Source organism: Microcaecilia unicolor, chromosome 2 (assembly GCF_901765095.1).
Source record: "Microcaecilia unicolor chromosome 2, aMicUni1.1, whole genome shotgun sequence".
Lineage (NCBI taxonomy): Eukaryota > Metazoa > Chordata > Amphibia > Gymnophiona > Siphonopidae > Microcaecilia > Microcaecilia unicolor.
The window spans coordinates 596,548,180-596,563,220 of NC_044032.1; the positions used below are offsets into that span (position 1 = coordinate 596,548,180).

Genomic DNA, 15,041 nt, shown 5'->3' on the forward strand with positions numbered 1-15,041 from the left:
GCATATTTTCTCAATAGTTTTATAACGCACAGTGAACTCAGCAGCCTTACATTCATATTTATGTATCATAAGAACATTCATCCACCAAAAGGTGACATTTAAGGAAGAAGAGGATTTCCAATTTTGTAAAATCATCTGTATAGAAAATGCAACCAAGATATCAAGCAATTTGTTCTGCCAGATATTTAAATGGTCATCAATTGCTAGAGAACAAAAAATAATTATATCACTAGATAGAGAGAAAGTAATTGGAAGTATGTCCCCAATTAATGACCATACAGCAGACCAAAAACCTTGGATGCAAAGACTGGAGAACAACATATGCACCAAATCCCCTAGCTGAGTGTTACAATGGCAGCACAAATTACTAGGATGGACATTAGCACGATGTAATTTAATAGGTGTCCAAATAGCTTTGTGAAAAAGGAAATACAATGATTGCATTAAATTGGTGGAAGCTGTGGGATGTAAGATAGATGTAAAACATTTTTCCAAATGTCATCACCCTTCCAAGTGGTATCAGCAGCTACCAAAGCAGTGACACTTTTTTTAGAACAACTTTCTTAGACCTTAGAGTTTTATAGAATAGAGATGTAGTACATCCCTGAAGTGCTTCAATAAGACATAATTTAATGAAGTTTGTGAGAGGAAGAGAGTGGTTGAAAAGCAGATAATAAAGTGTCGGAGTTGGCATCAGTGATAGAATTCTGAACAAGGCAGATGATACGGTTGCATTAATTGAGAGAAAGATAAGAGAGTAAAGTTGTCTGTAATATGATCCAAGTTCAGGATTCCTCTACAAGACTATTTGGACCAGTTAATGGTTTGGTGTCTAATTAAAATGTTTATGTTGTCCCAAATACGAGCAGACAAAAAAAATCATTTTTTTGAAAAAACAAAACAAAAAACCAAGTCTAGAATATTTAGAGCCTGAGGAATAGAAGCAACAACAGCAGATTTGGAAGAATCAGAGATTTGGGAGCATAAGGGATCCAAGCAAGAAGTATAGGTTGTACCAGATCAGATTCTATCTTAAATCATGCCGGACAGTCTAGAGAATTGAATGGGTGAGTCAACCATAGGGCCTCTTATCTGAGAATTGCAGCAACATGATATAGGAAGAAATCTGGAAAGCAAACTCCACCATCTACACTGGCAGCCTTCAATGTTTGTAAGGAAATCCTGGCAGGTTTATTATGCCATAAGTATTTGGTAATTTTAGTCTCTATGGGTTAGATTCTATATATGGTGCCTGAAAATTCTGCGTAGCAAAAAATAAGCCTAGGAATATTCTGTAAAGTGTGCTTAAATTTTATAGAATAGGCTTCAATTTCCACACAGTATATAGAATAATGCTACGTGCCTCTCCACATAACCAAATATAGTCATGGCCATTTATGCCATGCTTTACTTTGCGTAAATCCTGACACCTAAATTAGGCACAGAGTGGGTGTATTCTATAACAGTGCACATAGATTGTAGAAACACCCATATCCTGCCCATGGCCATGCCCCCTTTTCAACTATGTGACTTAGAATTTAGATGCACCACATGAAAGAATGTGCATAGCGAGTTGTGTGCGTAAATCTTAATTAATGCCTATTTGCTTAACATCCAATTAACAGCACTGATTAGCTAGTTAACCAATTAAGTTACATGAATTGTTATAGAATACGCTTCGATTTCCGCATGGAAATTAAGGCACTATATATAGAATCCCGGGGCAAATTTTTATAAAAGGGAGGAGGAGCAAGTTTAGGCAGCATAGTAGTTAACAATAGACATAATGGACATTTTTAATGCTCTCTAAGCGACCCCACCATGAAAGAGGCATTGGTGTTCCATTGATTATTTTGTCATTCTTCACTATATTGCAGCAGATTAATGTTCATGAGGTGTTCACAATCTTTATGGAAAAGAACCATTACGTATTTAAAATTAGCAGAAGACCATTTCAAGTCAGATGGGCCAATATCTGATTGTGTGGTGATATCATTCAAGGGCATGCCTTCCAATTTGTTCCAATTGATGAAGTATCCCACAAATGTTGAAAAGTGACAGGCTAATTGTTGTAAACTTGGAATTGAGGAGGAAGGTTGAGTAAGAAAAATAAGGAGGTCATCTGGATAGGCCAAAGTCTTATATTGCGAGTTACCAGATGTCAAGTCCATGAATAGAAGGGGAAGAGCAAATGGCAATTCATCCCAATTATGTCATTCTAGAATAACTAAAAGGTTTTTTTTTGGAGGGGGGGTTGGGTTTTTTTTTTTAACAGTTAAGTAAATGACATAACTGTAATGATTCCAATTGATTCCCTGGTTTCTTCTAGTTCCTTTTTAAAACATAATTAATAGTTTAGAGCATTGGATGAAAATGTATAAACTACAATTAAATACAGAGAAGACCACATTTATGCTTATTAGTAATTCATTAGATGAAAAGGAACGTGCTGTAACTATAAATCAAATAACTTACTATTTCTCCTTTACTATTAAAATTGTAGAAGTACTTGTAGATTCCAAATTGACATTAAAGCAGCAGTTTAATGCTTTAATCCAGAAATATTTTATTATGAGAAATCTTCATTGGATTCAAAAATGTTTTGACCAGGATCATTTTGTTTAATTGTGCAATCTCTTGTGCTCAACCTTTTAGATTATTGTAACATTATCTATCTGGGAAGTTCTAAACAAACATTTAAAAGATTACATTCTATCCAAAATACGGAAATATGCCTAATTTATTTATTGAAGAAACATTATAGTGTGTTAGCCTTTTATTTGAAAACTCACTGGCTTCATGTTTATGCAAGAATTTCCTTTACCTGTATTTGCTTTATAAAGTTTTGTTTGACTTAGCTGCCTTGTATTTATTGAATCACTTTGCATTTTAAGTATCCCTTAAAAATACAAGCAGCATCAAGCTCTTTACTTATCACTCTTTGAAAAATAAGAAGAGATTTAAGTTGGTTGATAACTTGCTCTCTTTTCAAGCTGCCAGATTAGATAAATATGTTACTTCTTTATTATTATCTGCTGCTAACTACATGGATCTTAGAAGTAAAACCAAGATTTATTTATTTATTTAGAAAATATGTGTTTGAATTAAAAGGCTAATAGTAATAGTGTTGGGGTACTGTGTATAATTGGATTTTAATTTCTATTGCAGACGCAGGAAGACACCTACTATGGAAATCCAAACCCAGAAGCCAAAGCACGAGTAGAGGATGACACAATGACCAAATCCACCAGGGAGATGCAGTTCAAAGCGGATTTATTAAAGTACAAAAGAAATGGAAAAGAAATTGACACAGGCCATACCTTGGCGGATGCAGCCACCCATCTCAGGGGTCACCATGCGCAATTTCAAACTCATACCTGAGGTCATCCACCTTTGGCCCCACTGATTTCCAGTAGTGGATGACCTCAGGTATTAGTTTGAAGTCGTGCATGGTGACCCCTAAGGCGGGCAGCTGTGTCCGCCAAAGCACAGCCTATATTGAGTCCTCTTGTTTTGGTTATTTAATAAATCTGCTTTGAACTACATTTCTCTGGTGGACTTGCGTTGTATCATCCTCTACTCCAGCATTGGCTTCTGTGTTTTAATTTCTATTGTCATATATTAGCATTTAGGTTAATGTTCTTGTGATGGGTCCTAAGATATTAATCAGGTTTTACACCTTAAAATTTTAGGTTAGTAGAAGTTTTTAATTGTTATTTCCTAGTGTATGACCAGCTTATTAGTTTTTATAATCCACATAGAACTGCAAAGTCAACTGTGGAATACAAATTATATTATATATTATTGATGAGAAGGCTTGTTTTACTTTTTTCATAATATGGGATCTGTGTTAAAATAGCACGAGTTACTGGTAAAAACAGCATGTCATAATGGTAGCCCAAATTGATAACATCTCCTCTAAATCACATTAACAGGTAAACTCACTTTAATAAATGAGGCCCAACGTTTGTTTCTTTTTTATATAATGGAATTCACTGTAGTTGGTTTAATTGGATACAATTTACAAATAATATTTAATTGTATCTGCCCTGAAACTAATATTAGCATCCATGTAACATATAAGGTTTTATTTTCATTTTTCTGAATAATTTTTGCGAGTATCAAACTTATATATGGCCTGCACGTTAATTTTTTTTTAATTGACCTACGAAGCATTAAGAGTAATCTCTTCTTTCACCAGTTTTATCACCATTTTGTAACTGCATTCTGATTTTTCCCCCTTAGGATTTGATACAAGCATTTTACCAATTTGCAAAGACTCTCTGGGCTGGATGTTTAATAGGCTTGATACAAACTATGACCTACTGCTGGATCAGTCAGAGCTTGGAAGTATTTACCTTGACAAGAATGAACAGTGTACCAAGATCTTTCTGAACTCTTGTGACACATACAAGGACCGTTTGATATCCAACAATGAATGGTGCTACTGCTTCCAAAGACAACAAGGTAAAATATGAGGATAATTTGCAGATAGGTTTTCAGAATATCCACAATGAATATGCGTGAGATAGATTTGCATACCAAGGAGGTTTGGGAATCACTGATCTACTATACAGATAGAATCTATATATTTCTATTTAAGGGGTCCTTTTACAAAGGCGTGCTGAAAAACTTTGCCAAAAATGGACGTGCGGCAAAATGAAAATTGCCACGTGTCCATTTTGGATCTGAGACCTTACCGCCAGCCATTGACCCAGCAGTAAAGTCTCACACGGTAACCAGGCAGTAATGAGCTACGTGCGCAAAATGCCACTTGGCACACGTCCTTTATGTGCACCCGGAAATAACAAATATTTTTCAGACGCATGTATTGGACGCGACCCAAAAATGAAATTACCATAAGAGCCACATGGTAGTCAGGCAGCAACTCCATTTTGGTGCGTGTAGATGCTTAAGCAGCTTAGTAAACGTGCCCCTAAATCTATATCGATATATACATGCATACATATAACTGTTGTAACCAGGTTGTATGGTATAGGAGTGTGAGGAAGTGGGTGCTAAAAGACAAGGTTTCCTTAGGAACATTCCCTCACTAAAGTGGAGCCACCTTAAGAATAGGTGTGGTAACCTGTCTGGCCAGGAAAGCCAGGCTCAAGGGGAGAGTCAGTCAAAAGCCCTCTGGCAGAACAGGATGGTGGGGGACTGAGTGAAGGAATCCTCATTAGCTACAATACCTGAGGGGAGCTCAGGGAAGAAGTGGCACCACAACAGACATTGCTATCTTGAATTTATTTGAGGTAGCCCAACTTTATCTTGGAACCTGGTTGACAATGTAACTGTGGAAATCAGAGCCAAACTGGGCTCCATTGTGCTGAATATTGAAAGATAGCACTTGAACTCTGGGGACTCTAGGACAGAGCCATGCTCTTTGTGCTGCCTTTTGGAGAGATAAATTAGTACACACTGTGGGCCAACGGGAGCAGGCCACAGAAGAGAACTTATGAATGTAAAGAGTGACTTTACTTGTTTATTTTCTCCTGATCTGTGGAGAGAACAGTTCATCTATTCCCCTATATGAAAATGAATTATTTTGATTTCCACTTATTTTATTTAGACTTAACCTTCTGTGTAGCAGTATTTATTAAGAGCCCAGGCCTGTCTGCTATCCATGCTGCCGCAAGAAGTAATAATTGAAAAAGAAAAAATTTCAAAATATCCTGTATATCTGGAGCTATCTTTTTACCCTCTACACAAGAAAATACCTTAACAATAATGTAGTTATTTTAGAAGTCCTATTCATGTTTACCAAGGATGCCCATCTCAAAAACGACCAAATCCAAGGCATTTGGTCATGGGAGGAGCCAGCATTCATAGTGCACTGGTCCCCCTGACATGCCAGGACACCAATCGGGCACCCTAGTGGGCACTGCAGTGGACTTCACAAATTGCTTCCAGGTGCATAGCTCCCTTACCTTCGGTGCTGAGCCCCCCAAAACCCACTCCCCACAACTGTACACCACTACCATAGCCCTAAGAAGTGAAGGGGGTCACCCACATGTGGGTACAGTGGGTTTCGGGTGGATTTTGAAGGGCTCACATTTACCAGCACAAGTGTAACAGGTGAGGGGGGCCTGGGTCCACCTGCTCAGAGTGCACTGCACCCACTAAAACTGTTCCAGGGACCTGCATACTGCTGTCATGGAGCTGGGTATGACATTTGAGGCTGGCAAAAAAATGTTTAATTTTTTTTTTAGGGTGGGAGGGGGTTGCTGACCACTGGGGAGGAAGGGGAGGTCATCCCCGATTCCCTCCAGTGGTCATCTGGTCAGTTTGGGCACCTTTTTGAGGCTTGGTCGTGAAAAAAAATGGACCAAGTAAAGTCAACCAAATGCTCGTCAGGGACGCCCTTCTTTTTTCCATTATTGGCCGAGGATGCCCATCTGTTAAGCACGCCCCAGTCCTGCCTTCGCTACACCTCCAACATGCCCCCATGAACTTTGGTCGTCCCCGCGACAGACTGCAGTTGAAGGCGCCCAAAATCGGCTTTCGATTATGCCGATTTGTACGACCCTGAGAGAAGGATGCCCATCTCCCGATTTGTGTCGGAAGATGGACGCCCTTCTCTTTCGAAAATGCCCCTGACAGTTTCCTAACCAACAAGGCAGCGGATTAAACTTTCAGTAAGTATGAGTCTCATATGATACCTGGAATGGGGGAAATCACAAATTATAGAGACAATTTGCTTTTCTTCTTTTAAATTAGGGTATACTTTACTATATTATGGGGTCATACATCATAGTGTAGCCATTGGTTTTTTTTTTTCAATTTTCTAACATGCTATGATCTTTAAATATACCAATGTCATAAAACTCTCATCGAACATACCTAAGACTTGACATAAGGGCTCTTTTACAAAGCAGTGGTAAGAACTAACGTGCTTACTGCACGCTAAAAAGGCACTACCATGGAACGCACTCAGGCCTCCTGTGGTAGTTCTGGGATCAGTGCATAAGAATCCCATGCTAAAAATTATTAATTATTTTTTAGTGCAGGAGGTGTGTTTGGAGATGGAGAGTAGGTATGCCCTGCCCTAATTGGGTAGCACGAGTAAATCGCCATGTTCTGTCCGATTAGTGCAGGGTTAGCACAGGAGCCCTTTCCTCTTAGTAAACAGGTTGTGGTAAGGGCTCACGCGCTAATGGCCACACATTAATTAGGTAATTAGAGTATTGCCATTAAGGGGAAAATAGAAATTGTGGCCATTTTACTGCCATGCTAAAAGTTTCCTCAGCGCGTGGGAAACTGACGTGCTAAAAATAGTGCAGGCCACTTTTTAACAATGTTTAGTAAAAGGGCCCTATAGATAGGCGTTAAAGTGTTGCTTTAATGTAGTAGACTTTTTTAAAAATATGTAATCATTCAAATGCAAATGAAGGGGCCTTTTTACTAAAGGGTTTTAGAATCTGGGCTTAGCCCATCTTAACACAGTGCTTTCCCACATGCTAAAAACAGATTCAATGCGGTAATATCAAGAGCACTTACCAAGGTGCTAATCTTTGTTATAGATGTCATGCCAACTCCTTGTTAGCTCAGATCCTCCAGAATGATTGCATATTCCTGTAGCTGAGAGCTTCTCTCCCCCCCCCCCCCCCCCCCCCCCCCAACGTTCCCAGGACATAACGGTGCTAACTGGCAATACAGAGAATATGTCCTTGGATGAAGTAATCAGGCAATGCTAAGCAGTAATTTTCCTTTCTGTAACCAAACTGGTTTCTGATAGCTACAGATGTATTCAGTTCACAGGTTGCAGAATCCATATTGTTCTAAGAATGGTTCAGGCTTGTATAGGCCAAGACCAGCAAAGGTGAGATCTCAGGTAAATACCCTTACAGTTCTAGCCAGTTTAACGTGCAAGTAATACACCGGGACATGCACAAAAGGGCATTTTCCTGTCACGGTAGCAGCTAACGAAAACAGAATGCAGATGAGCAAATTAGTATTATAATGTGTAGAATTCGTTGTCTAATGAGATGCACTACCATTTTCTGATTGCCCTACCGTGGAAAACCTAACGGGAGGTCTGCACCTCTCGTTGGGGCTGCTGTGAGGTAATCGGAAGAAAAAAAAGAGAAGACTTATAAATTTAACAAAAAAAAAAATCGGGGAAAAAACGTCCAAGTGCTCATCAGGGACGTCCTTTATGGACGTCCTTCACTCAAAACAACAACAAAAAAAAGGACGTCGTACTTCTTAATTTTTACTTGACCCTGCCACATCGGGCACACTAGGTGGCTTTAAGAGGAAGAGTTGCAGCTCAGGAGAGCGAGACGGCTGACACTGCAGCAATCTGCAGCAACCTCAGCGTGTATCGAGAGAAGCAACTCCTTTGCTCTGATCTGAAATCCGCCCTCACCCGTCTCCTCCGGTACCAGCTGCTCGAAGATGTGGTCCGTACGTTGGGGAGGTGGGCCGAGGCCCTACGGAGCCGCAGCCGCCAGTACATCTGCAGCCCCTGCACCGAGAGCCGCTGTTGCACGGCTGGGGACACCATGATCGGGCTGGGGCAGCCCAGCTGGGGATGCCATGATCGGGACGGGGCAGCCCAGCTTCAGCGCCCGCCCCACCCCCAAAGGGCCCACCTTTGCTTCCATCTCTCCCGGCTGCTAACACCCTGCGCAGAGCAGCCAGCATAACGCTTGGCTGCTCTGTGCATACTCAGCTGGCCGACTGGCTTGGAAGGAATACCCATGCAAATGAGCTAGCAGCGATCAGCTCATTTGCATGCAATTTCCTTGATGCATTCCCGTTGCTTACCGATTCGCTAAGGAGTCGGTACGGGAAGGGTTCTTCCCTGGAGTTTAGTGCACCTCCCCCTTAAATCCTTTTTATTATTTTCCAACTCCACCCCTGCCAGCACTCACTACAGGGAATCACTTTTATCTCTGCAACTGCTCTGCCATCCCCTCCCCTGGGCAGGCCTCCCAAACGCCCCTTGGAAAAACCTCCCAAACTGTTTCTACAGCCCATTGGCAGGGACCTCCTTCCCCCCAGGGCCTCTGGAAAAACATCTATCACTGCTGTCTTAGTAATACCCAAATCATGAGGGTATTACAATAAGCAAAAACCAAAAAAAGGAGGTGAAAACCCTCACGAAACCGTGGAGTATAAAACAAAAAGTGAGGAGAGTGGATGAGGATACCAAAAAATTTTTTATTCACATGAAAATTAAAAATTTAAAAACCTGATGTACATAAGAATGACCCGACACGGCCGTGTTTCGGCCCTAAGGCCTGCCTCAGGGGTCTTTATAACCTAAGTTGAACAATGAAACAAATGGAAAATATTGTTACAAATATATCATGAACATGAATATGGTGAGTAAAACAACAGACATTAAGTAAAAATGTATAACGTAAATAAATGAACAAACAAACCACCAGATAATTATCTGTGACTCATTCTGATAGTATAACATTGAATAATAAAAGTAAACCATATATATGAATATTTAAAAAGTTTTTAAAAAAAATTTTTTTAAAGAGTTAATAAGAATTAAAGATTATTAACACACATGGATAATGGTTTGAACAATGTATCAAAAAAATTTTATATATATATATATATATATATATATATATATATATAACACTGTATATTGTATCCAAATAATGAAAGTTATAATTGCGATTGTATATAAATAGATAATTAAAAATTATAAATTGTTAAGACACATGAATAATACTTTAAACAATACGTCAATTTGTAAAAATGAACAATGTGTATATGTGCAAATAATAAAAATTATAATTAAGGTAGTGTTGAATAATATATGATTATATGTATTTGAAAAAATGTTTATACATTAATATTTATACATTTATAATGAACATGTGTTGATCTTAAAAAAAGAAAGAAAATTTTTTTTGAATGAATTGTAAAATACCTCAGAGAATGTAGCTCAAAACGTGTACTCCAAGAGAAATAACGAGACAAAACTCTCTTAGATCTGTGTGTCCAAGAATAAAAAATGTAGAAATAATTAGTATAATGCAGGGAGAATAAAATACTGTGTAAATTAAAGCATATAAGATGATGTTAGATAAAGCAGTAGAAGAAGTATGTATTATGATAACATGTGCCTGAAAAAACTTAATTATAAAACAACATCAGTATGAAACGGAACGTTAAGGTAGAGAGGATAAGCACTGAACAGCAAGATATTGAATGGATAGCGAATGGATAACGATAGATGTAATAAACTTTATATTGAAAACTAAATATGATAGAATCTTTATATGCGAACAGAAAATTCAATATATGAGCATACTAATATTGTGATTAATCAAATATGTAGAGGTAGGACGAACTTACCTCCTCTCTTCTAAAGAATATATATAAAATATAAAAATTAATATTCGCTTTTTAATATATATTTTATATATATTCTTTAGAAGAGAGGAGGTAAGTTCGTCCTACCTCTACATATTTGATAGTGCACACAAACAGGCAAAATACCATAAAACACAATGCATTTTGTGGTAGCCTATTTTTCATATGCTAAGTGTGCATAGGACTTAATGCCTTTTTGTAAAAAATTAGGCTCAGTCTTGATGCATTTGTCTTCTTGATAATAAACAATAGCAAACATATATTTGGGAAACCTGGGAAAGAGTGTGTGTGTTGGGGGGGGAGGAGTTAAAGTTTTTTTTTATTGTAATACTTAATGTGATTTCAGATCCACCCTGCCAAACTGAGCTGAACATTATCCAGAAGCAGCAAGGAGGAAAGAAGCTCTTGGGTGAGTTGTAGATCATTCCTTTGAAGGTTTTATTGCTTGTATAAATAATTTCAAAGAAACAGCAACATAAAATCAATAACATAGATTTGCTGTGCTAGATTTTCTAGTAAAATTTATGAAGTTTTTTAAAAAGCTATTAAACTTAACTTTTTGCTACTTCATATAAAGAAAGATATTGCATTAATTTTGTCACTTTAATAAAATGTGCATTATTACAGCTATTTGAGAAAATAGTAAGACTTGGGTAATGCTGACAAGGCATCAGCAAAAGAACATAAGAATAGCCATACAGAGTCAAACCAATGACCATCTAGCCCAGTATCCTGCTTCTAATAGTGGCCAATACAGATCACAAGTACCTGGCAGAAACCCAAATAGTAACAACATTCAATCAAAAGTTTAAGGAAACAATCTTCCTTTTGTTTAATAATACTGTATAAGTTCTTATTCTGTTCTTTAAAACAAACCTTAATGTCTCTTATCTAGCTAATCATTCTATTTTATACCATCTATTTCCATTTATGTGCCCTGAAAAGTGTAACAGTATATGAATATAGTATTTATTCTCGTAGCACACAATTGGAATTCTGATTTATACATACTACAATGATGTGGAGAAAAATGTAAAACTGAGAGAAATGGGTTCAACGGATCACCAGTCAGGAAGTGGTAGGGCCCAATCAGTTTGCACTTAAGAAAACATCATGACAGTAGAAGAACCAGGTAGTGAAGTGACATTGTTTTGGTGAGGTGGCTGCAGTGACGTAGGAGACGGGAGGAGCCTGCGAGCCAGCAGCCAATGCCTCAAGGCTGCCTAGACAGTGCCTGCCGGTGCCGCGCTTTTTTTTTTTTTTTTTTAAACATTTTTCATCCTTAGCGCCGTTAGCGCTTCTTCTTTTTGTAGCGCCGGCCCTGCTGCTCAACAGGAAAAGCAGCAGTGGCCGACGATGGGTGCTGGGGCTGGCGCTGGGCGGGCCTGGGCTGAAATTGGGTGGGCCTGGGCCCAGCCAGGCCCACCCGTAGCTACGCCCCCTACTCCAGGGCCCCTCCCTCCTTCCCAGCTCCAAGGCCCTCCTTCCCAGCTCCAAGGCCCCCCTCCCTCCCAGCTCCAAGGCCTCTCTCCCTCTGAATTTTAAAAGTTACCTCATTGGGTTACAGGCAGCGGCAGGTAGCAGCCAGGGCCAGTGTTAGGGCGAGGCGACCGCATAGGGCCTCGCGCTCAAGGGGGCCCCGCACGGCATGCCTCCACCCCGACCACCCGAGTTCCAGTCCCCCTCCCTCTGAATTTTAAAAGTTACCTCGTCAGGTTAGAGGCAGCAGCAGGCGGCAGCAGTGAAAAGCGTGCGAGCTGCTCGGTGTTTCAGGAGCCTTCCCTTCCCTCTCTCAGCTCTGGTCCCACCCTCATGGAAACAGGAAATGAGGGCGGGACCAGAGCTGAGAGAATGGAAGGCTCCTGAAGCGCCGAGCTCGCACACTTTTCACTGCTGCTACCTGCCGCTGCCTGTAACCCGACAAGGTAACTTTTAAAATTCAGAGGGAGGGAGGCCTCGGAAGGAGGGGGCCCTTGGAGATGGGAGGGAAGAAGGGGGGCCTTGGATCTGGGAGGGAGGGATGCCTTGGAGCTGGGAGGGAGGGAGGGAGGGGGGCCTTGGAGCTGGGAAGGAGGGAGGGCCTTGGAGCTGGGAAGGAGGGAGGGGCCCTGGAGCTCGGAGGGGGGCCGGGCCCTGGAGCTGGGAGGGAGGGAGGCTCAAAGGGAGGGGGGATGGTCCAGGAGCTCGGAGGGGATGGCCCGGGAGCTCGGAGGGAGAGGTGGCCACCCTGGAGCTAGGGTGGGGGTGGGGTTAGGATTGGGTGGGGCTAGGATGGGGTCCCATCAAATTGGTCTGCACAGGGCCCCGCACTTGCTAAGACCGGCCCTGGTAGCAGCAGTGAAAAGCGTGCGAGCTCGGTGCTTCAGGAGCCTTCCTTTCTCTCTTTCAGCTCTGGTCCCGCCCTCATTTCCTGTTTCCACGAGGGCAGGACCATAGCTGAGAGAGGGAAGGGAAGGCTCCTGAAGCGCCGAGCAGCTCGCACGCTTTTCACTGCTGCCGCCTGCTGCTGTAACCCGACGAGGTAACTTTTAAAATTCAGAGGGAGGGGGACTGGAACTCGGGCGGTCGGGGCAGAGGCACGCCGCGTGGGACCCCCTTGAGTGCGAGGCTCTATGTGGTTGCCTCGCCCTAAGACCGGTCCTGTGTGATTCACCAGCTCGGGAGCCTTCAAGCTATGCTATGAACATCCTGCTTTAATTTGAATGAAAATTGCAGAATAACATGCTTCTTTTATCTCAATTGGTAAAAAAAAGATTTGCTTGAGAGACCGGACCAACAACCTGTGCTAAACTAATTCTGACCTACACCTTTGCAGTGCTATTCTTTTGAACTTTCCAACATTGCAAACCTCATCTTTTGATTATTTTCCTTATTGGCACGAACCCCATTCTGCTTCTAAGACTTGAGTTTTCTCCTGCTGGAAATGGATATTGACTCATACTACTAAATTGTTCCATACAACTGCAGAGACTTTAATCAAACTTGGTTTTGCTCCTTAATTTCACTTCATTTATTCTTTTATAATTTATTTCTGATCTCTCAATATGTACTCGGGATATTTTGCGCGTAATAACTTCTCCTGTTTGCTAACCACATTTTCTTCTAGTCAATTTTACTGCTATTTCTCTGATGCTACATGTGTGCAGGCGTATGTGAGGGTACATGCAGATGTGGATGAATGAGTGCGCTGGCACATGTGCACTTATGTGTATCTTTCTATGTATGGATATATATGTGAGTTGCTGATACATGTTATTTCTTTTTTTATATACTTTTATTTATATATTTTTTTACATTTATATTCCCAACATAAATGTAATGGTAATATTTGAAAAAGACAATATAATAATCACAAATTTTAACCAAGGTAATCCATTCCCCTTTAACTTTGTCCACAATTCACAGATCGAGATACTAAGCAAAAAGAAATAACTAAGAGAAAGAAAATTATGTTACATCATTGGAACATGAAGAGCACTACTAATCCCACTAATCGACCTACTAGCATATTAACATTGAGGTGCAGCCAAAGGCACATTAACACTTTCTTTAGAATTAATGAATTCTAGCAATTTTGGGGGGTCAAAGAAAACATAGTTGTTCGTGTGTAGGAATACAAGGCACCTACAGGGAAATTTCAACTTAAACAATGCTCTTAAGCTGAGAACTCTTGTTTTATATACCAAGAATTCTATTCTTCTCTTCTGTGTATCCCTTGCCAAGTCAGGAAAAATCTGAATCTTACACCCCAAAAAACCTGCATTAGCATGATGAAAATAAGTCAGAAAAATATTATTCCTGTCCATCTCTAAAGCAAAAGTAACCAATAGTGGTCTGTTCTGTCACCATCTCCAATGAACTTTCTAAAAATTCAGTCAGATTTAATTCTGGAACAGTTTGAGGTTGTCCATTAGATATTTTTGAAGTTCCTGTTATGTACTGGGCTCTAGCAATAGATGGAAAGCCTTCTGCTGGTATTCCCAGTACTTCCCCAGAGTATTTTTTTAACATCTCTAAAGCTGGAATTAACGGTGATTTAGGAAAATTTATAAACCTCAGATTGTTCCTGCGACTCTGGTTTTCAAGGTATTCAAGCATGCATGCTTGAATATCCTTCTCCTTAATTAATATAGATGTATCTTTTTGAAGTTTGGTAACCTCACTTTCCAGCAGTGCTACCTTATTTGATTGTTCTTGAAGATTTTTGGATAGATTTGGAGAAGATTGTTGTAAGTTCCATTACTTCTCCCCGAAAGAAGTTAGAAATAATTTTAAAAAAGTAGTGTTTAAACCTTGGATTGCATCCCAAAGCGATTCCAGCGTTACTACAGCCGGCCTTACCACTCCTCCGCTCCGTTTCCTTTGAAAGTATCAGTTTGGGCTAAAGATGAGGGATACTGCTCCTCCATTGTTATTTTGCTCAGAGTTGAGGTGCTAACTGGTCCCCCCCCCCCCCTCAACAAACGAGGGTTGCATTCCACTAATCACCTCCATCTGTTGCTTCTCTGTCTGCACCAAGACACTTCCAGGTCATGGGGGGGCTGTGTTGGAGAGAAGACTCAACGACACACCCTCTATGCTATGGTCCGTGTCGAAAGACACGGATCCCGTCAGAGCGGGCGTCTGCTCTCCGAGCGCTCTCACCCTGAAAGTCTCTAAGGTAGTCTGGCGCACAGCGGGACCTGTAGCTA

At 40.5% G+C, this 15,041-nt stretch overlaps 1 protein-coding gene across 2 annotated transcripts in view; it reads left to right on the plus strand.

Moving 5' to 3' along the window:
* The window catches only part of SPOCK3 (SPARC (osteonectin), cwcv and kazal like domains proteoglycan 3), a 493,521-nt gene that overhangs the window by 441,870 nt on the left and 36,610 nt on the right, over positions 1 to 15,041 (plus strand). For both annotated transcript variants that reach the window (XM_030191577.1, XM_030191578.1), the window contains 2 exons: positions 4,246 to 4,467; positions 10,697 to 10,759. In XM_030191577.1, coding sequence (XP_030047437.1) covers positions 4,246 to 4,467; positions 10,697 to 10,759 — 285 coding nt within the window. The remainder of the gene's footprint in view (positions 1 to 4,245; positions 4,468 to 10,696; positions 10,760 to 15,041) is intronic.